General features: G+C 50.0%; 1 protein-coding gene across 1 annotated transcript; it reads right to left on the reverse strand.

Annotated features, from left to right (window-relative positions):
• Nucleotides 1-5,558: 5,558 nt before the first annotated feature.
• On the reverse strand, nt 5,559-10,421 carry RPS7 (ribosomal protein S7). The gene is made up of 7 exons (XM_052644679.1): nt 10,350-10,421; nt 10,104-10,187; nt 9,939-10,010; nt 9,655-9,798; nt 8,631-8,695; nt 6,099-6,249; nt 5,559-5,668 (listed from the first exon to the last, which is right to left on the reverse strand). Exons 2-7 carry the CDS (start codon nt 10,176-10,178, stop codon nt 5,591-5,593), a joined length of 585 nt encoding a protein of 194 aa, XP_052500639.1. The 5' UTR covers nt 10,179-10,187; nt 10,350-10,421; the 3' UTR covers nt 5,559-5,590.
• Between the last annotated feature and the right edge of the window lie 12,698 nt (nt 10,422-23,119).

Here is a 23,119-nt window from a genome sequence, read left to right on the forward strand (position 1 = left end):
AAGCAGAGACATTACCAACAAAAGTCCATATAATCAAAGCTATGGTTTTTCCAGTAGTCATGTATATGAGAGTTGGACCATAAAAAAGGCTGAGTGCCAAAGAATTAATGCTTTTGAACTGTGGTGTTGGAGAAGACTCTTGAGAGTCCCTTGGACTGCAAGGAGATCCAACCAGTCCATCCTAAAGGAAATCAGTCCTGAACATTCATTGGAAGGACTGATGCTGAAGGTGAAACTCCAATACTTTGGCCACCTGATGCTAAGAAATGACTCATTGGAAAAGATCCTGATGCTGGGAAAGAGTGAAGGTGGGAGGAGAAGGGGACGACACTGACTCAATGGACATGAGTCTGAGTCAACTCTGGGAACTGGTGATGGACAGGGAGGCCTGGCGGGCTATAGTTCACGGGGTCGCAAAGAGCTGGGCATGACTGAGCGACCGGACAGCAACTGCTCCGACTTGGTCTTGAGAAAGGGGAGCAGCGGGAGGAGGACCCTGGGTGGCGGACAGCCCCCTCAGCCCTTCCCTCATCCCCTGGCCCTCTGCCCACTGGTGTGTCTGTGCCCACCCACCCAGCAGGTCCTGCCAGCAGAAGTTGGGGTGGGCAGACCCTGGTGGGAGCCTGTTTCCCAGCCTTCAGGCTCCTTCCTGCCCTCTTAGAAGAGGAATTTTGTTTTATAAACCAGGAAGCTGCAGTTCCTCCTGGCGCCTCTTCAACAACAACACCCTTATCTCCCAGCCAGGACCCGGGAGGCCAGAGCCCGCGAGACTGGGACCCTCTCCTCCGTGAAGGAGGCAGCTTTGCGGAGGGGAAAGGAAATGCAATTTGGAACTTTTAGGAGAAATACCTGGTAAGAATGAAACAGGCAATGAAAAAAAAATGCGGCTTCCTGCACGCCAAACATGCAATTGTCCGTTTTCATTAAATGCCCACAGCGGGCCCAGCACCTTATGGGCACCTTGAGTGCCTGCAGAGCAGCACGTTCCTTGGAAGTACCACGGGTCTCGGGGACAGACACCCCACCCCACTCGCTGTGTTGTTCCTACGGTGACACTAGGCCTCCCCTGCGGCCACAGCACAGCCAGCGTCACCCCAAAGGCACACATCTTTCCTGTCTTCTTGCCAAGACCCTCAAAGGAAGAAGAGGCCTTTTCCATATTCCCCTCCCCAGCCTTACAAGAATTATCTGTGTGTTCTCTTATTTGGCATATACGTTGTTCAAGACCGTAAGTAAAATTGGGGAGCTGTGAAAGTTTGGGGTGCTGCTCTGCTCACACCCAGGGCAACACATTTCCCATCAAACCGAAAACCCAGTTACACACACTCGGCGGCTCCCAGACGTCTGCTTGCAGCTTCAGGACTGCGGCCCAGCTTCAGCCCGCAGGCAGGCGGCTGGGCGGGGGGATGCCCCTGCAACGCTGCACAGCCCAGTGCTGGAGGCGGGATGACCCTCCCCGATCATAAAAGGACCGGACACAAGGGGACCCGATTTGCCCCGACAGTTGCCTTCTGCAGCCCCTCCAGACTCCCGTCACTGAGTCCCACCCAGAGCTGCTGGGCGGACATGAGTTTGGGTGAACTCTGGGAGGTGGTGACGGACAGGGAGGCCTGCTGTGCTGCGGTTCATGGGGCCGCAAAGAGCCAGACACGCCTGAGCGACTGAACTGAGCTGAAAGAGGAGCAGTTCCCCTGGGCGCCCCTCCTGCGGGGCACGGACCCGGCTGGGACTCAGGAAAAGCTGCTTCTCCCCGCCTTGAGTCAGCGTGGCGGGGCTTGCCTCGGGCTCCCAGTAACTGGTACACTAAGTGCTTCTCCTCGGTTGGCTCCAGGCAGTCTCCACCATGAACCCAGCCTTGGTCCCTGTGACAGGCCGACCTGGAGCAGACCGCTCCGCCCCGCACCCAGTACCCCCCGGTGCCCCCCAGCAGCCACGCCTCGTGGCCCCAGCACCTCTCATGTCCCGCCCCGAGGCTGCAGAGGGGCTGGCAGAGTCCCTACCTGAGGCGCACACCAGGTGGAGGGGGCGTCCTGACTGCGGCCACGGGGACCCTGGGCCCCGGGCTGAGTCTGCGCTCAGACCCGCACGTCGGGCGAGTGGCCTGGCTGTCAGCCGGCCAGCGGCTCGACTCAGGCTGGGGCTGCAGCCTTATCTGCAAACGGCTTCCTGTTTGCAAAGCCTCAGGCGGAGGAGGGAGTGTGGGAACTCGGGGACGTGTGAGACGTCGGGGTCTCAGGGCCCTCACTCTTCCCCCCAAGCTTCCACACCAGTCCCTTCTCTGCCCACCTTCCCTGCCCCTCTTCCTTTCTTTTGAATGGAAGCATCGTGTTGTGGCATGTAGCAGAATACACAGGAGAGTGGCAGCTGCCGGCCGGCGTCACGCAGACAGGAGCACACGCAGGCTGACCTACTGTGTTGTTTTCCCACGTGGGTTCCACTCCAAAACCGTGAAGTTCTCACCTGCTGCTTGCCAAGACCTAATCTGTGCGTGTGTGTGCTAAGTCGCTTCTGTCGTGTCTGACTCTGCAGCTCTATGGACTGTAGCCTGCCAGGCTCCTCTGTCCATGGGATTCTCCAGGCAAGAACACTGGAGTGGGTTGCCACGCCCTCCTCCAGGGGATCTTCCCAACCCAGAGATCGAACCCTCGTCTCTTACGTCCCCTGCACTGGCAGGCGGGGTTCCTTACCACTACTGCCACCTGGGAAGCCCTGACCCATGACAAGACCGCAAAAGCCCTCCACTCACCGGAATTTCACTTAAGGCAACACAAGCCAGATCCAATGACTGGATGGACCGGGCTTCCGTGTGGCTGGAAGTGGGGCGTGGGGGGTGGGGGGCCACTTAAGAAGACAGTTGGCGAATTAGGATCATAAACAGCTAGGGTCAAAGATGAACACTTATTAAGACTGACAAGAGAAGTTATCACAAATTACAGAAGTAGGGACGGACAGATGCCACACACATCCCCAAGTGCATGAGGAAGAAGGGACTGTTTATTCAAATTGCCTGACAGTGTAAGTCAGCCCGACGACTCGGATGGAAACAGACCACTTCCTGGAAAACACAAGCTACCACGGCGGACTCCCCACAGAAGAGAGAATTCAACAGTCCTGGAGCAATTAAGGGGATTGCACCTGTGATTTTAAATCTCCCCAAAAGGAAATCTCTAGGCCAGATGGTATCATAGGCAAATTCTGCTAAATGTTTAAAGAAAAACTAATTCCATATAATTCTTCCAGGAAACAGAAGTGGAAAAGAAACACTCACCAATTTACTTTATGAAGTTAGTGTTATCCTGATACCAAAGCCAGACAAAGGCACTCCCAAAAAGAAAAGTATAAACCAATAACTCGCAAAAGATATGGACGCAAGAAAAAAAAAGATGAAATCAATCTTTAACCAAGTATTAGCAAACAGAATTGAGCAATATGTGAAAAGATTTATAAGCTATGACTGTGGGGTATTTTGGGGATGCAAGGCTGGGTCAATATCCAAAAATCGGCTCAAGTGAAAAATCGACTAAAGTGATCTGCCGTACCAATAAACTAACACAGGAAAGGTACGTGTCACACTGGTTGAAGCAGAAAGATCTGACGAAGTCCAGCACACTTCGATGACAGAAACTCTCAGAAAAATGGGAACAGATGGGCAATTTCCTCATCTTGACAAAGAGCATGTATTTTTAAAATAAAAACTGTGGTTTTAATTGGAACATATCTGACACCCAACATTCAAGACCAAGGTGCACTGCACACTGACCTGATGCGTCTGAACATGGTGTATGGTCGCCTACAGGGGTGGCATCGGTTAGCACTTCATTGCATCAGAGTTGTCGATGCTTTTTAAATGTTTATTTAAAACTTTTTGCCTGACAGGTCTTAGCTGAGGCACTCAGGATCTTAGCTCCCTGACCAGGGATCAAACCCAGGGCGCCTGCATTGGGAGAGTGGAGTCTTTAGCCACTGCATCACCAGGGAAGTCCGCCATTTCTTCTTTTGTGTGGTGGGAATAATAAGATCTCGCTCTCAGCAATCTTGACGGTTTTAATACAGCATTGCTGTCTGTGTTCACTGCACTGCGCTATCAGCTCTCCAGGACTTACTAGCTGCACACGTGTCCCTGGAACCTCTCTCCCCGTCCCTGCCTGCCAGCGACCACTGCCCCTTTATAGTTTGGCTGCCTTAGACCCGCATGAAAGTTACAATCAGTGTCTTTCCATTGGATTCTCTCTTAGCTTATGACCTCCAGGGAAAAGCACACAGGTGTCAATGAAGGACACACTTCTTCCTCACATCTCTATCTGTAGCTTTTATCCATTGTCCCGTGACAGGCAGGTAGGTTTCAGTACCCCATTGAGAATAACGCTGCAATAAGCCTGGGAGGACACACATCCCTTTGATGTTTTCATTACTTTTGCATAAATACTCAGAAATGGAATTGTGTGTTCATACGGTAACTCCTTTTTTGGAGGAACCTGCGTACTTCTCTGTAGTGGCCGCACTAATACACATCCCCACCGGTGTTTTCAAGATCGTTACCTCTACGACTAGTGTTCTGACAAGTGTGAGGTGATAGCCTGTGGTTTTGATGTGCAACTTGCCTACTTGAAGTAGATTATAAATTAAAACCGTTTTTAGATCACAAGTCGCGTTTATACCTGCCTTGCAAACAAGTACCAAAGCCACCAGCATCACTGGTGCTTCTCCTCCGGGGCCTCTGGTCTTCTTCACCCCACTGCCCCCCACTCCCAAAACTGACCGCCAAAGAGCAGGGCCACTTCCAAGGGCTTGGACAAGAATCTGGCCCACGTCCCAGTTGTTATTTACATTTCTCAGATATAACTGAGACATCTGGACACAAGCCCCAGCACGCCCATGTGTCTCCAGCTGGGAATCTTCCCCAGAGGTCACCTCTGTGCAGCCGTATCTCGGGACACTTTGTCCACAAGGACATTAACCTCACCCGCCCTCCCCTCAAGGGTTCACTCCTCCAGAGCTCCTGATGGCAGAGGACACCAGGCCACCCGTCCTGTCCACACGGCCCGCTGGCTTGTGACACAGAAGCCCAGCCAGCACGGACAAGGATGCAAACGTGGAGCGCACAGGGCCCCATGGTGGAGAGAGGCGTCACAGCATGTTACACCTGAAGATCCCGAGGTCATGAGGGATCTTAGTACAGGAGGCCGCCCAGGATCGAGGACCGTGGAGGCCGTCAGTCAGTCAGGGGGCTGGGGCAGTGGGGTCCTCGGCCAGTCACTGTCCTCAACACAAACCCTGCAGCTCAGAAGTGGGCTCCACTATGTAACGCAGACGACCACCACCGAGCGCCTACTGAGTGCACGTGAACCACACTCGTGCTTATCGTCACCTACAAGGGGCAAGAATCTGGAAACATGAACGCACGGGTAAGTGAGCCACTGTGCTGTGAAACCAGCGCGGGGCCCTGACGACGCGCGCCGTCGGTCCAAGATCCCCAGCTGGTGCAGGAAGCAACGGGAAAATCCAGACAGCTCTGCATCCGCACCTCTGCCTGTCTGGAAACCACGCCCAAACCAGAGCACTGAGAGTAATACTTTATTTAGTCATTTCTTTACAACTGAAACTCTGGGAATTCAAAATTAACATCCTTGCCCGTGAGCTTCTTATAGACACCAGAAAACGTTTCAACCTACAAGAGAAGAGATAAATCGTCACAACAAACACAGGGGATGGGGCAAGCTCGAGTCTGGTGTGGGAAAGGACTCCACCCCCTGCACCGCGTGCTGGCTCCTCTGGGTCACTGGAGACCCTGGGCTGACGGTTTACCAGGAATGAAGCAAAATGACACTTCTCCCCAGAGTCTATCTCGACCACCACCCAGCCTCAAGTTCAGCCTAACACACCATGGAATTATTTCAGGTCCATTTCTCCTAACAGTTGAAAACAATTCCAGTGTTTAAAACATCTTCCAATTTAACCTGATCTACAGCCCCCAAGGCAGTCGGCGCAGAGCCCACAGCAGGCGGGTTCGGAGCCGCCGGGGCGGCTGGGCTGGGCTGGGCTGACCTGACCCTCGCCTGGGTCTGCGTCTGGCCCCTCCCCGGGGGGCCAGCCCCTACCTTGTGCTCCACGTTGTTCTGCTGAGCTTTGTCCAGATGGACCTTTATGAGTCGGCTGCCGTCCAGCTTCACGCGGATCCTCTTGCCCACAATCTCACTTGGGAAAACCAAGTCCTCCAGGATGGCGTCGTGCACGGCAGTCAGAGTGCGGCTTAAAGAACACAGCGACAAAGGTGAGAAACTCAGCAACGTCTGCCCTCCTGGGAACCCCCAGGGCACCTCGGCAAGTCAAACCCTGAGTGGAACACTCCAGGTTCCTGAAGCCACAGCAGCACGTGCTTCCATCCTTCCGTCTCATCTATCACAGCAGAGCCGCGGCCACGTGAGGAGAGGGAGACACACGCTACCATCTCACCTCAAAAGCCAGCGTGCTGTGAGCCACACACACCAGCTGTCACGAGCGATCGTCCGCAGAAAAGGAGATCAGTGATGACTTTTATTCTTGGACACACCTTTAGGTTGTCAGTCACACGATTCTCTGTGGTAACCTTTTACCTCTTCTAAAATGATCTTCTCCAGTGTTGTCAAATGATTAGATGTCGCCACAGGCTTTACCTACCAAAGACCCTCTGAGGGGTCCCCGGCCTCTAAGATGCACCAAAGCCCCTCCCTGTTCCTGCAATGGAATGACACCCCACCCAAAGGACACTGCTCTACCCCAGCTCTAGGATGCAGCCCCTCCCCATCCCGTCACAGACTGCCAAGGGAGCTGTGCTCCCCTCCTGGATTTGACTCCAAGTTCACAACCTATCTGGCTGCCTGACAAGGTTCAGTTAACTCCAAACTGCTAGCCTATCAGCTTTGTGCCACAGGATACCAGGAATGAGAGAGTGAAGAGACTGTTCTCATTCCCAACGTCTGGAGGACTCCCTTTTATTACGGAACGCGTCCAGGTCTTACTCACCCCTCAGTGGCTCAGACACCACGTCCTACTCATTTCTCTTTCTGTCCGCACCTCCGCACACACAGAAGGGGCTCCTAAATGACCGCAAAGCCTCCCTGCTCCAAGGCCAAGAGCAGCTTCAGCACCTCTCAGCACACAAATTAGACAGTCAACCCAGTCGACGAATGGCTGCTAACCACTGGCTAAGCACACCCTTACAGGTTAGGAAAGCACCATGAACCCCGTAAATCACTTCCTTCAAAACACAGCAGAACGGAATCTAGCTGGTCTCACACTCAGCTCTACCCCGAAATAAAGCCTCTTTGAGGGAGAGCAGTGGCAGCACAATCACAGGGCGGCAGAGCTGTAGCTGCTTCAGAAGAAAGTGACCGAGACCCTGCACGCAGCTCACGCAGGAGGAGGGCGAGCGCAGGGAAGGACAAGAGGCCGCGGGCGGGCGGGCGGACGGACTGGAGACGGGCGGGATGGCTCCGTGCGGGGGAAGGGAAGACTCCCAGGTCTGGGCCAGGCCACTGGGACAGGCCGGCGTCATCAGCTGAGAAGCGGAGGCAGGTCTGCGACGAGGGAGAGCCAAGGCCACAGACCCGAAGTCAGCACCTTCACCGTGTGCAGAGCAAGGGGCTGCTTCACAGGCAAGTACTGATTCAGGTCGCCAGAACCCAGGCTGCAAAGCCATCTCAGTACCAGCATTAACAAACCAAACGCTCTTGGTTATCCCGTGCTTGATCTCCTGCAAACTATCCAGAAGAGCCCCGCTCCCCGAAAATTTCTACGTTCTAATGCTACTCCAACTGCCCTGAAAACAAGCCCGAAGCACCAACACCCAGCACGGGCCTGTCCAGCCTCTCCATCCTCCTCAACGTGGCACCGTCAACACCTGTCCACAGCACTAGAGACCCCTCACGCCCTGCTTCCAGGCACTCCCTGGCTGAGTGCAGATGCCAGCACCACTGGCTGATCGGAGGGAGGATGAGTGACACCCTTTACCCCGTCAGCAGGGATGCTCAAGTCCTTTCTCAAACTGCCCAAGGGCAGGCCTGCAGGGACCCAAGAAACCAAGTGTGTGCAATCAGCGACTCCAAGAAAACACCACAAAGCTGAGACCAAGGAGCCAACCTCCAGGATCAAGTTTACAGCAGATAACCTGCAAGTCAGTCCAGTTCAGAAAACACGCATCACCAGCAACGCCTTCAACCTGTGCCATGAGCAACAGACGAGTCTACTCAACCTCGAACCCACAGCAAAAGTGAACAGTGAGAGCACGCTGCACTGCCCACCCCCACGCCGGGTGTGCCTCACCCCACCACGCTCAGCTGGCTCCTGCTCACTGCTCCTGCCCTTTACCCAAAGAACTGGATGAAAGTCTCACCTTCTGTGAGTGCAGCAGCCTACTGCACCACCTACGTGAGTGTATGTAGTTCTTACCTCCAGAATCAACCTTAAAACATTTCACAGTTACAGAAACCAAGTTACTTGATGAAAATTCCCATGTGAATGGATCTCCTACATCATCCACACTTAATTTTAAAAAACTTATGTAACTCTTACTATAAATAACCCATGCCAATCAACAATGGTTATTAAGAGTGGTACACACATTTTCCATCTGATAAATGGAAAAAACCTACCTCCTGGGACGTTTCTGCTTATTTTTCGTACGGCTTTTTCGAGTTGGCTTAGGCAGAATTCTCCTCTGTAAGGCAAAAATTATCATTCAACAAACTTTTAAAGACTTAAGTTGTCAGAAAACTAAGCACTATCAAAACTGCTTTACAAACCAAAGGACATAATGGCTGAATAAATTCAAACCAGAAAATCAAACAACCTAGACCCAACAAGTGAGGCAGAATCTCTGGAGCACTTCCTGACCTCATTTATTCTTTCAGAACCCACAGCTTATAATAAAATGTAACTGGAAAAATGTGACTGATCCCCCAAATATTACGTGCCTGTTCACATTTCATCCAACCCACTACCCACTTACAGGTACTCCTTAACTTCCTCATCAGCCAAGCACTTAAGTCCTAGAGATTTCTGTTTGCAGGAAGGCCCAATCTAACTTAGAAAACAAAAACACAGCCCCTTACCCATTTCCTCCTTACCCTACCAACCATTCCTTTGCGTGCCTTTTCCTCCAGCATCTACATGTAATTCCCCAGGGTGGTGCGAGTCTGCTGAGAAATCCCACCAGGCGGAGCAAGTGCCAACTTCACATGTTACCTTCATCACTTCTGCACAGCCCAGTACCTTTATAGCACTGCAGCCAGGGAAGGCACTGGGGCCGCTTTAACACCACCAGCAGCAGTCCAGTTCCGTGGCTCAGTTGTGTCCGCTTCTGTGCCACTCCATGGAGCGCAGCACGCCAGGCTTCCCTCGCCATCACCACCTCCCAGAGCTTACTCAAACTCATGGCCTTCGAGTCGGTGATGCTGCCCAACCATCTCCATCTCATCCTCTGTCCTCCCCTTCTCCTCCTGCCTTCAATCTTTCCCAGCATCAGGGTCTTTTCCCACGAGTCAGGTCTTCGCATCAGGTGGCCAACCCAGCAGCAGTACCCTCTATCTTTTTAACCTGGTGCAAGCACCGACCAGTGACTCTACCAACACAAGCCCTCACTCCAGCGACCCAACACGACGTGCCCCGCGGGCGCACCTGGGCGATGAAGACGACGTGCTTCCCGCTGAACTTCTTCTCCAGCTCGCGCACCAGGCGCACCTGGATTTTCTGGAAAGACTTCAGCTGCGGGACGGGGACGAAGATAATAATAGCTTTCCGGCCACCGCCAACTTCGATCTCCTAGAGTCGAAGCGGGAAGAGAGGCACAGATGTAGTTAGGCGGGGAGGGGAAGCCCGGCCCTCCCGGCGGCCCGCGCACGTGCCTGAGCTCCGCCCCGTCCTGGGGGAACCCGAAGCCCACCCCGGGGGGACCCCCTTGCCTTGGCGGCCGTGATGTTCAGCTCCCGCAGCTGCGCCTTGAGGTCCGAGTTCATCTCCAGCTCCAGCAGAGCCTGCGGGGCGGTAGCGGGCGCAGCCCACGATCAGCGCGCGCAGCCTCATTCACCCCGACCCCCGCCGGGACCCCGGCTCGCCCGCCCCCTCACCTGGGAGATGCCTGACTCGAACTCGTCCGGCTTCTCGCCGTTGGGCTTGACGATCTTGGCGCTGGAGCTGAACATGGCCGGGACCTGAAAGCACAGGGCGCTCAGGGCGAGCGGCCGGCCCCATCCTCCCCCCGCACAAACCATCGGGACCCCCGGGCCGGACAATCGGCCGCATCCCCACCCGGGGGCCCCAGACGTGTGCCCCCCGAAGCCGGCAGACCGGCAAGGCGCCCGCGGACCACGTACCTTGCAGAGGCGGCCAGAGATTCTTGCCGCTGCCGACTCGAGCAGGCCTAGGAAGAGGCCTAGATCTCGCGAGAGTTCGTTAAATCCCGGCGGCGGAGGGGAAGAGGCGGGAATAGCGCGAGTAGCGAAACCGGAAGAACCACTGAGACGCGGAGGCAGCCTAGAGAGTCGCCGGAAGGGGCTCCTGAGGGCCGGAAAGCTGGGAAGGCTTTTTGGCTCCGGTGTTATCCTTGTCTCGGCTGCTCGCGGGAATTCCCGTGGGGGTAGCCGCGGTTCCAGGCGGGCGGTGGGCAGGCCCGGCGGCAATCTGTCGGGGGACCCAGGTCCGCCCAAGGCAAACAGCCTGGGCTACGCCGGAAGATACGACCAAAAGCCTAACTTAACACGAGGAAGCTTAACGTCCCAGCTGAAGCAATGAAAAGGAACCGGAGACTTGGGTTCTGTTTGGGCTGTGGAGGATGAGATGCTTGGGACAGCTCTTTGGGAATGAACTGCTCCAGGCCACACTGGGCTCTCGTGTCGACTGCTTGGTGTGGGTGATGATTCTGAGACGTCTAGGGGCACCTGTGGTGGAGTCGGCCTGGAGCTGAAGAACCACCCCAAGAGGGGAAGTTCAGCTGAGTTCAGTCGCTCAAGTCGTGTGCGAATGGAACACAACATGCCAGGCTTCCCTGTCCATCACCAACTGCCAGAGTTTACTCAAACTCTTGTCCATTGAGTCCGTGATGCCATCCAACCATCTCATCCTCTGTTGTCCTCTTCTCCTCCTGCCTTCAGTCTTTCCCAGCATCAGGGTCTTTTCCAATGAGTCAGTTTGTTAGGGGAAGCACACTGATTGAAACCGCCCACCCTGGCCAGGCACCATAGTAACCATTTGCATGAGTTGTTTTATGACAGGAGATCCTGATAAGGAATATGGAACTAGTAAGCCACCCTGCTTATATAACTTCTATGCAGATTACATCATGAGAAACGCTGGACAGGAAGAAACACAAGCTGGAATCAAGATTGCCGGGAGAAATATCAATAACCTCAGATACGCAGATGACACCACCCTTATGGCAGAAAGTGAAGAGGAGAGTGAAAAAGTTGGCTTAAAGCTCAACATTCAGAAAACGAAGATCATGGCATCCGGTCCTATCACTTCATGGGAAATAGATGGGGAAACAGTAGAAACAGTGTCAGACTATTTTTGGGGGGCTCCAAAATCACTGCAGATGGTGACTGCAGCCATGAAATTAAAAGACGCTTACTCCTTGGAAGAAAAGTTATGACCAATCTAGATAGCATATTCAAAAGCAGAGACATTACTTTGCCGACTAAGGTCCGTCTAGTCAAGGCTATGGTTTTTCCAGTGGTCATGTATGGATGTGAGAGTTGGACTGTGAAGAAGGCTGAACGCTGAAGAATTGATGCTTTTGAACTGTGGTGTTGGAGAAGACTCTTGAGAATCCCTTGGACTGCAAGGAGATCCAACCAGTCCATTCTGAAGGAGATCAACCCTGGGATTTCTTTGGAAGGACTGATGCTAAAGCTGAAGCTCCAGTACTTTGGCCACCTCATGCGAAGAGTTGACTCATTGGAAAAGACTCTGATGCTGGGAGGGATTGGGGCAGGAGTAGAAGGGGACGACAGAGGATGAGATGGCTGGATGGCATCACAGACTCGATGGGTGTGAGTCTGAGTGAACTCCGGGAGTTGGTGATGGACAGGGAGGCCTGGCGTGCTGCAATTCATGGGGTCGCAAAGAGTTGGACACGATTGAGTGACTGAACTGAACTGAAGCCACCACCAACCGGAAGAGTTCGGGAAACATCTAAAGGAGACACTGCGTGTCCGTCAACTTCCCAGAATCCCTCTCGCTAGCACCCATCTTGGCTGAGCAATGCGTGTGGCACCAGGAAAGGCTCTGAATTAGAATGATTGGTCAAAAGCCACCCAGAAACTAATCCCATCACTGTAAAACCCGACATTGCAAGCCACGTGGCAGAGCAGATCTCCTGGGTTTCCTTACCCTACTGCTGTCCACCCAGGTGCCCTTTCCCAATAAAATCTCTTGCTTTGTCAGCACATGTCTCCTCGTACAATTCATTTCCGAGTGTTAGACGAGAGCCCAGTTTCGGGCCCTGGAAGGGGTCCGCCTTCCTACAACAAGTTCTTTGCTTCAGGTGGCCAAAGTATTGGAGCTTCAGCTTCAGCATCAGTCCTGCCAATGAACACCCAGGACTGATTTCCTTTAGGGTGTACTGGTTGGATCTCCTTGCAGTCGAAGGGACTCTCAAGAGTCTTCTCCAACACCACAGTTCAAAAACATCAATTCTTCGGCGCTCAGCTTTCTTTATCGTCCAACTCTCACATCCATATATGACCACTGGAAAAACCATAGCCTTAACTAGACGGACCTTGGTTGGCAAAGTAATGTCTCTGTTTTTTAATATGCTGTCTAGGTTGGTCATAACTTTCCTTCCAAGGAGCAAGCGTCTTTTAATTTCATGGCTGCAGTCACCATCTGCAAAGACCTGGGGCCAAACAGGGTGCAATTCCAGGAGGAGGACAAGGGATGCTTGGGGAAAGCTGGTGCTCAAGCTGGACAGCTGAATTTAGTGCAGCTGTGGCGAAAGATTCGGGGATGGCAAATGGCCTTAGAGTGGGTCAAGAATTTGACACAGCAGAACTTTTTATTGGAAAAATGCTTACTATCCTGTCACTTGAAACACGTGTGTAAAGGACTTCCTGCCCTCGAGAGGAGTGAAAAATACAATTCACAAATAATTGTCTAGGTGTGTGTTCTGTGCTGGCCATGAGGAAAACCCACTGGATCCTTGCCCTTGGGAGATGGCAGTTTCGAGAGTGAAAGTGAGAGTCGCTCAGCCGTGTCCTACTCTTTGCAACCCCATGGACTACACGTCCATGGAACTCTCCAGACCAGAATACTGGAGTGGGTAGCCTCTCCCTTCTCCAAGGGATCTTCTCAACCCAGGGATCGAGCCCAGGTCTCCCACGTTGCAGGTGGATTCTTCACCTGCTGAGCCACCAGGGAAGCCCACCAGGGAAGTTTAGTGAAGAAAACATAAATTGTATGACTGTGTATATAATGACAAGTTATAACTGTACATATGAGTAAAATGAGTAAAGGGGGCCAGGGAGACTCATGCTTTAAGAAACCAGGGAATTCTGTGGAAGAGATGAAATTAATCTGTGGTGAGGAGAAGGGGAAGACAGAGGGTGAGATAGTTGGATGGCATCACCGACTCGATGGACGTGAGTCTGAGCAAGCTCTGGGAGATGGTGATGGACAGGGAGGCCTGGGGTTCTGCAGTCCATGGGGTGGCAAAGAGTCACTAGGGAGAAGGGCATTTCCAACCTAGCAAACAGTATCTGGCTGTGAGGAGATAATCTACTTGAACTTCAGTTTCCTCACCTGTCAAATTTAGCAGAGCAATTATCCACATGGGTCAGGTGCTGTGGAAAATGCTTAGAACGTTACGCTAGGTGATGTCTAAGATTTCCAACAAGCTTTACTAAGATTGTGTTCATCTTAGATATTTAAAGCTATATATACTTCTCTATGTGATTGCAGCCATGAAATGAAAAGACGCTTACTCCTTGGTAGGAAAGTTATGATCAAACTAGACAGCATATTAAAAAGCAGAGACATTACTTTGCCAACCAAGGTCCGTCTTGTCAAGGCTTTGGTTTTTCCAGTGGTCATATATGGATGTGAGAGTTGGACGATAAAGAAAGCTGAGCGCCGAAGAATTGATGCTTTTGAACTGTGGTGTTGGAGAAGACTCTTGAGAGTCCCTTGGACTGCAAGGAGATCCAACCAGTCCATCCTACAGGAATCAGTCCTGGGTGTTCATTGGCAGGACTGATGCTGAAGCTGAAACTCCAATACTTTGGCCACCTGATGCAAAGAACGAACTCATTGGGAAAGATCCTGATGCTGGGAAAGATAGAGGGCAGGAGGAAAAGGGGACGACAGAGGATGAGATGGTTGATGGCATCACTGCCTCAATGGACATGGGTTTGGGTGGACTCCAGGAGTTGGTGATGGACAGGGAAGCCTAGTGTGCTGCAGTCCATGGGGTCGCAAAGAGTTGGACACGACTGAGCGACTGAACTGAACTGATACTTCTCTAATGTTAGGGGGAGAGGGGCCAACTATTATCTCACTCAAATCAGCTTGGAACTTGTTGAAGAGAGAAAATGGAGCTGACCTGTGATCTTACCTGGGTCACCATTCCAAACCCCCTTGATGAACCATTCCCATGCCTTTGCCCACTTTTTCAACCTGGCTTCCGTGTCTCCCACTCCACGAAAGCAGCACTCCAGAAGTTCGTCCAGTAAAGTTCTTTCTGGTCTCCAGGACTTTGTTGAAAGGCCTGGCGGGAGAGGACATTCTTGCCTTGTTCCCCATCCTCAGGGAAAGCACTCTTCCATCACATCAGTGACTATGATGTTCGCATTAGGTGTTTGTAGATGTTATTTATTGAGGAAGTCCCCTCCTATCCCCATTTTCTGGGTTTTTATCATAAATGGGATTATGTCCAATGCATTTTATGCATTAATTAGTATACTCATGAGTTTTTCCTCCCAGCCTGTTAATACTGTAGACTGCCTTAATGGGTTTTCAAATATTGCACCTTCCCCAAATGTCTGGAGTAAACCCTGTTTGGTAATGGGGTGTAATTATTTCTCACTGGGCTCATCGTCTTACTCTCATCTTACTTTCTCATCATCCACTTATCAATATTTTGTTGAGAATTTTTAATGTCTATTCAAGAGACATTGAATCTGTAGTTTAATGTCTATTCAAGAGACATTGGTCTGTAGCTTCCTTTTTTTTGTATTGTTTTGGTCAGGTTTTGGATTAGGTTAATATCAGCATAAAATGAGTTGGGACGTGCTCCCTCATCTTGTATTTTCTGAAAACAATTGTGTAGAATCAGTGTTAAGTCTTCAAACATTTGGTTGAATTCAGCTGTGAAATTATCAGGGCCTGGAGATGTCTCTTTGCAGGGATTTTTACTATGATGAATTCCATTTTTTAAATAGTTACAAGGATATTTAGATTATTTCTTTCATATTGGATGAAACTTAGCAGTTTGTGCTTCTACAGGAACTGGTACATTTCATTTAAATTGTTGAATTTATTCCAGTAGAATTGTTCATAATATTCCCTTATCCTTTTAATGTTCAGCACAATAAAAGATGTATTTTTAAGAAGATTCCACAGGAACCTTCTAGTCAGTATATTATTTCAAGTTCCTGCAGGAGGAAAGTACTACGTGGAAACAGAGCTTGTACGCCGCAGGATTAAAGAACATCTGGGCAGTGATCGGGAGAGTAGTGTCTGTTGCGGGGGGTACAACAAAGCACCCCTTCTTTAGGAAAATCTACCTTCCAGAGGTCAGAGGAAGGTCACTCAGTGCTGGAGAGGACAGGTTTTTCATCTGTTCTGACAGCAGATGCCTTAAGTGTCGAACCTGGACTTGGAGAAACTGCCATTTTTCTTTGGCAGTCCTAGGTCCCTTCATGGCTGAAAGCTTAGCGAGTGGACGCTGTCTTCCTGAGGGGAGGCTCCAGAAGGAGAGCAAGGAAGCAAATCGACGTGTTGCAACAGAGAAGAACCTCAGGAGTTTGTAACATCTGGGTCAGCCTTCGGGGTTTGTGAAGAATGAGGACTCTCAGTAAAATCCTGAAGCGTTACTCTCCCCGAATTGTTTTCCTTTCAAGTGAAAGGGATAAGGTACTGGCCTGTTTCATGGACTGGAATACTAAAGAAATGGAGATACTGAGAAATGGAATATTGCCTGCCACATCAGTAAACAGAGAATGTCGCAGTCATCAGCAGTTGCAGCCAACTCTGAAGGAGAGTTGGCCAGTCCTGAGGGAACTCAGGAAGGAAACAGAGTATCCGCCAGGAGAAGCTGTCAGACTGCAGCTTCTCCTTATAGTGAGCCCTGAGGAAATCAGGATGCGAAAACACTGAGGTGCCTGTGAAAGGAATGAGCTCAGGGAGCCCCGACTCTCGCATCTTCCCATACACAGCTGTTGGCGTTCAGTCACTAAGTCTCGTCCTCCAACTCTTTGCAAACCCGTGAGCTGCAGCGCACCAGGCTTCCCTGTCCTTCACGATCTCCCAGAGTTTGCGCAAACTCATGCCTGTTGAGTTGCTGGTGCCATCCAACCATTCCATCCTCTAGCACCCTCTTCTCCTTTTGCTTTCAATCGTTCCCAGTTGGCAATACAACGTCTCCAGGAGGAAAAGGCCACAGGCTGAGAACCTCTGCTACTTTATCCGAAGCTGTACTACGCTGTGCTAAGTCTTTGGGACCCTTTGGACTGTAGCCCGCCAGGCTCCTCTGTCCATGGGATTTCCCAGTCAAGTATACTGGAGTGGGTTGCCATTTCCTCCCAACTCAGGGATCAAACCCATGGCTCCTGCGTCTCCTGCATTGCAGGCAGACTCTTTACCTGCTGAGCCATCTGGGAAGCCCCCATTATCTGAAACACCCCTTCCCAGGAACCAGGTCAGTGGCATTTTCAGCCAGCTTTGGTTGAAATGGTCTGATCTCAAGATGAGACTGAAGTGCCAAAGGCAAACTCACATACAGAGCATGGCTTGAACTGGAAAGAAGAAGCCTTTACATAGATCCCAAATAAAGCCTGGAGGACCTCACACACAAAGAGGGCGTGAGCTTGGATCCACGAGAAAGATGTACCTTCAAACTCCGGGGTCAGCAGGAAAAGCAGTGAGCCCAAAGGAGCAATATGGGTACCACCCCTCCTTGCTCACCCAGTGAAGGAGGAAACAGACAGAACAGGCTCTATCTTGAAAGCAGGACTCCATCTTGGGCCAGAGTGTGGACTTTGAGCTATATGCCCAGTATCTATGGTAATGTACCAACTGGAAAACCAGGCCCCCGGAAGGAAGAGCCCCAGGGCTCGTACCTAGACTCTGTAGCCTAAAAGAATACCTAGTTATCTGTGTAACTGAATAGAATCATAAATTCTATTATGCTTATTGGGGTATGATCACAGGGGTATGTCCACGGTTCACTACCTAGGCTTAAGGCATATGAATCATGGGTTAACTTTGATTGTATCTTCCTTTTACTTTATTCAGACTAGTTTCAGGGAATTAGGGGAGGTAGGTTTGGGCACTACACTTGGGGTATATAAGGTTTTCATGAAAACTGGTCGGGGTCCTTGGTTAAGAGGAGACTCTGCCTTGGGCCTGCTGGTGTAATAAACTGCACTCCACTATCTGCACTGTCCTTCTGAGGGAGTGTTTCCCGGAATGCGTGGCTACGACACCAGAAGTGCTCTGGAGCCTTCTCTGGCCCCTGTAGGGACAAGAAAAGTGATGGCTTTAAACAAATAGACTGCCAGGCATTTCTCCAGCAAAGATGGGCCTATTCAGGGTCAGAAGGGAAGTACATACAGTTCAGGGTCTGCCACAAAGAGAGAGCTTCTATGGAGAAGAGGGAGGTGGGGGCTGTGGAAGACAGTCTGTGGCTGTGAGCTGGCCAAGTCTCTGCTGCAAGGAAGAGAAGTCCTCTTCCTCTTGGCTCTGCCATTGTCGTAGGGCAGCAGAGCTCCCGTTCTGGTCTCCCAGATCTATTTAAGGTTTCTGCTCATTAATTTTTTTACACTGGGTAGTTCTGGCCCAGGACAAAATACTGCCAGGGCAGAGGGCACAGTTAAACAAGCAAGATCAGTTCTCCTTTAAAAAGTTAACTTGTTTATTGTATAAAAGTCCCCGTGAAAAAGGATCCTGTGTTGGGATTGCCTTATCTCAGCTCTGTGAAGCAGAAAGCCTAGAGGTCAAGGGGGTGAGAGTGCTTAGACGTCAAAACAATTCTCTTCCCTCCAGATCACAGCTCCTGATGGTCACGATAAAGTGACGGCAGGAGAGTTACTGATGAGTTGAGTGTAAGATGAATTTATGGGCCTGCCTGTCTGGTCAAGAATTAATGGACTGAATTTAACAGAAGGTTTTCTCTCCCCTCCACTTAATAGCTGGCAGGATTTTTATTGTATTATCTATCAGCCAGTGTAAGGAGCATGTGAGTGAAATAAATCCACAATCCTGTAACGAATGTGAAAATCTTATGCATTTAATTGAAGCGAGGTCACTGGCTTCTTCTGGAGAGCCTCAAGGTCACTTTTCCTGTATTGCCATAGGTGGCCTATAGAAATACCGGTGAACTGTCAGTAGGCAGAAGTGATTGCTGAGATATTAATCTCTAAATTATAGAAATATTAGTACACTTGACTTTTATTGTAAACTAATTATTTGCTCATCTTCAATATATCTCATCAAACACAACGCCATTCTTCCCAGGCATCTTCATGAAACATGCACAAGATGAAAAGAATTGGTGCCTTTGCAGACGTGCTGTGTATCGACCACACTATCCACACAGTCAGTGGGCACTCGCAGCCACTGGACACAGCAGCAGCATCTCCATTTTCCAAAGCATAGAACAGAGACTTTAAGCAACTCCCCAAACTTATACAGCTGGAAATTGTGGGGCTGGAATTTTCAGTCTGCATTGTGAACGTCACCGCTCAGGGGCAGGAGAGCAGCAGAACTGGGGGGCTGAGTCACAGGAACGCTTCATCGCTTCTGCCACTCAGCCCCACCCCCACCCCGGGGCAAATATCCCCGGCAGCATCTTCCGACTCCGGTCCGGGGCTCTGTACCTTGTTGAGAACGGGCCAGTGTTTGCCCAGGGTAAGTAAAGTCACACACCTGGAGCCAGAGATTAAGATAAAAAATATTTACTGTCATCAATCAACAAAAATGCCAGGAGAGACAGCTTTGTAATTGCAGAAAGCCACGCAGATGATTTTCTGAACATACTCAGATAATTCAAACAACAACTTTGCAGGGATGCTGAGTACTCTGTGATAAAGGACCACAGCCAGCTAACTTACACGAAAAATCAAGTCTTAATTAAGTAGGTCAGATGCAAGGGTCAAGCTAGTGAGAGGTGGGCTACAGTCAGACGGCACTTTTCCAGGGCCCAGCCTCTTTCTTCCTCCAGGCAACACTGCAGCCTACAGCTGTCTATATCCTGCATAACTGTTATCATTTCATATCTGGCTGACAATCCCAGTTCTTTCCAAGCTTTGAAGATATTTGCTTTTGACTCACTGCCCTGACTTATTTCCACTTCAGCTTCTCAACCAGAAGTCAGCTCTTCCAGGTGCCATCTGTGTCCACAACTTCACCTGTGCCACTGGGAGGAGGTGAGCGAGTGATGCATCTAAAAACGTAGGTCAAAAGTAACATTTCCAAGGCCCTGGTCCGTGCCTACCAGGAGGCTACAGGAGCTCCAGAGGCCCTGGGCAAATGGAGAATGAATGATCTCAAGAAGAGGGGCTGTGGTCGTTCTGAGAGCGGTCACTGGGCTGTCCCTAACTCTCATCATATATCCACAGAAGAGACGTGGCCATCAGTCATTACTCGATTTTTAAGGCAATGGTTTTGAAAGAAGCTACCTTGAAGTACAATAACAATAGGAATGAGCAATGGACAAGAGCCAATTTAAATTAGTAAAGTTGAAAAATTTCAAGTGGATATTTATTGAGTTCACAGGCAAAAACACACTGATCACACGTTTGCTGTTTCTTCTTCCTGGAGTATCAGACTTCCTTCTCTGCCTAATTCACCTGAGTGAACGCTCCTTTTATCCTTCAAACCTTACTCATGCACTGCTGCGTTCCCTGGCCCTCCAGGCACTGGCTCACTGAAGACTTCAAGAAAATTGTTGTTGTTCAGTCGCTAGGTCTGTCTGACTCTTTTCGACCCCATGAACTGCAGCACATCAGGCTTCCCTGTCCTTCACTATCACCCTGAGTTTGCTCAAACTTATCCATTGAACCAGTGATGCCATCCAACCATCTCATCCTATGTCGTCCCCTTCCTCTGCCCTCAATCTTTCCCAGCATCAGGGCCTTTTCCAGTGAGCCGGCTCTTCACATCAGGTGGACAAAGTACTGAAGCTTCAGCATCAGTCCTTTCCATGAATATTCAGGACTGATTTTCTTTCTTGAAAATTAGGTAGTTCAAACTTATTTGAAAAGGAAGGTTTGTCAATGGAGAGAACTTTTAAAGAAGTCCATTTGCTTACAGAACGAAGTGTGAAACATGGGCAGATTATAGTCTAAGACTAGCATGTGAGATGAGTGCAGTTGTGTGGTAGTTGAGCATTCTTTGGCATTGCCTTTCTTTGGGATTGGAATGAACACTGACCTTTCCTGTGGCCACTGCTGAGTTTTCCAAATGTGCTGGCATATTGAGTCCAGCACTTTCGCAGCATCATCTTTCAGGATTTGAAATCGCTCAACTGGAATTCCATCACCTCCACTAGCTTTGTTTGTCGTGATGCTTTCTAAGGCCCACTTGACTTCACATTCCAGGATGTCTGGACCTAGGTGAGTGATCACACCATTGTGATTATCTTGGTCGTGAAGATCTTTTTTGTACAGTTCTTCTGTGTATTCTTGCCACCTCTTCTTAATATCTTCTGCTTCTCTTAGGTCCATACCATTTCTGTCCTTTATCGAGCCCATCTTTGCATGAAATGTTCCCTTGGTATCTCTAATTTTCTTGAAGAGATCTCTAGTCTTTCCCATTCTATTGTTTTCCTCTATTTCTTTGCATTGATCGCTGAGGAAGGCTTTCTTATCTCTCCTTGCTATTCTTTGGAACTCTGCATTCACATGCTTTTACCTTTCCTATTCTCCTTTGCTTTTCACTTCTCTTCTTTTCACAGCTATTTGTAAGGCCTACTCAGACAGCTATTTTGCTTTTTCACATTTCTTTCCCATGGGGATGGTCTTGATCCCTGTCTCCTGTACAATGTCACGAACCTCCGTCCATAGTTCATCAGGCACTCTATCTATCAGATCTAGGCCCTTAAATCTATTTCTCACTTCCACTGTATAATCATAAGGGATTTGATTTAGGTCATACCTGAATGGTCTAGTGGTTTTCTCTACTTTCTTCAATTTAAGTCTGAATTAGGCAATAAGTTCATGATCTGAGCCACAGTCAGCTCCTGGTCTTGTTTTTGTTGACTGTATAGAGCTTCTCCATCTTTGGCTGCAAAGAATATAATCAATCTGATTTCGGTGTTGACCATCTGGCGATGTCCATGTGTAGAGTCTTCTCTTGTGTTGTTGGAAGAGGGTGTTTGCTATGATCAGTGCATTTTCTTGGCAAAACTCTATTAGCCTTTGCCCTGCTTCATTCCGTATTCCAAGGCCAAATTTGCCTGTTACTCCAGGTGTTTCTTGACTTCCTACTTTTGCATTCCAGTCCCCTATAATGAAAAGGACATCTTTTTTGGGTGTTAGTTCTAAAAGTAATGCTCATAATTCTCCAAGCTAGGCTTCAGCAATACATGAACCGTGAACTTCCAGATGTTCAAGCTGGTTTTAGAAAAGGCAGAGGAACCAGAGATCAAATTGCCAACATCCGCTGGATCATCGGAAAAACAAGAGTTCCAGAAAAACATCTATTTCTGCTTTATTGACTATGCCAAAGCCTTTGACTGTGTGGATCACAATAAACTGGAAAATTCTGAAAGAGATGGGAATACCAGACCACCTGACCTGCCTCTTGAGAAACCTATATGCTGGTCAGGAAGCAGCAGTTAGAACTGGACATGGAACAACAGACTGGTTCCAAATAGGAAAACGAGTATGTCAAGCCTGTATATTGTCACCCTGCTTATTTAACTTCTATGCAGAGGACATCATGAGAAACGCTGGGCTGGAAGAAGCACAAGCTGGAATCAAGATTGTCGGGAGAAATATCAATAACCTCAGCTATGCAGATGACACCACCCTTATGGCAGAAAGTGAAGAGGAACTAAAATGCCTCTTGATGAAAGTGAAAGTGGAGAGTGAAAAATTTGGCTGAAAGCTCAACATTCAGAAAACGAAGATCATGGCATCTGGTCCCATCACTTCATGGGAAATAGATGGGGAAACAGTGTCAGACTTTATATTGGGGGGTTTCAAAATCACTGCAGATGGTGACTGCAGCCATGAAATTAAAAGACGCTTACTCCTTGGAAGGAAAGTTAGGACCAACCTAGCTAGATAGCATATTCAAAAGCAGAGACATTACTTTGCCAACAAAGGGCCATCTAGTCAAGGCTATGGTTTTTCCAGTGGTCATGTATGGATGTGAGAGTTGGACTGTGAAGAAAGCTGAGCGCCGAAGAATTGATGCTTTTGAACTGTGGTGTTGGAGAAGACTCTTGAGAGTCCCTTGGACTGCAGGGAGAGCCAACAAGTCCATTCTGAAGGAGATCAGCCCTGGGATTTCTTTAGAAGGAATGATGCTAAAGCTGAAGCTCCAGTACTTTGGCCGTCTCATACGAAGAGCTGACTCACTGGAAAAAACTCTGATGCTGCGAGGCATTGGGGGCAGGAGGAGAAGGGGACGACCGAGGATGAGATGGCTGGATGGCATCACCGACTCGATGGACGTGAGTCTGAGTGAACTCCGGGAGATGGTGATGGACAGGGAGGCCTGGCGTGCTGCGATTCATGGGGTCGCAAAGAGTCAGATACGACTGAGCGACTGAACTGATAGTCTAATTTCCCCTTGGGTCGCAGTGCATTAAGTTCTGGACATCCCTCTGGTTACAGCGCCTAGGTGGAGGTGGGGACAACGTGCCTTCCCTCCAACTTGAGGGGACCATGGAGGCGGCGGCGGGGTGCGAGCTCACCCCTTTCCC

The sequence above is a fragment of the Budorcas taxicolor genome, chromosome 8 (genome assembly GCF_023091745.1).
Source record: "Budorcas taxicolor isolate Tak-1 chromosome 8, Takin1.1, whole genome shotgun sequence".
NCBI lineage: Eukaryota > Metazoa > Chordata > Mammalia > Artiodactyla > Bovidae > Budorcas > Budorcas taxicolor.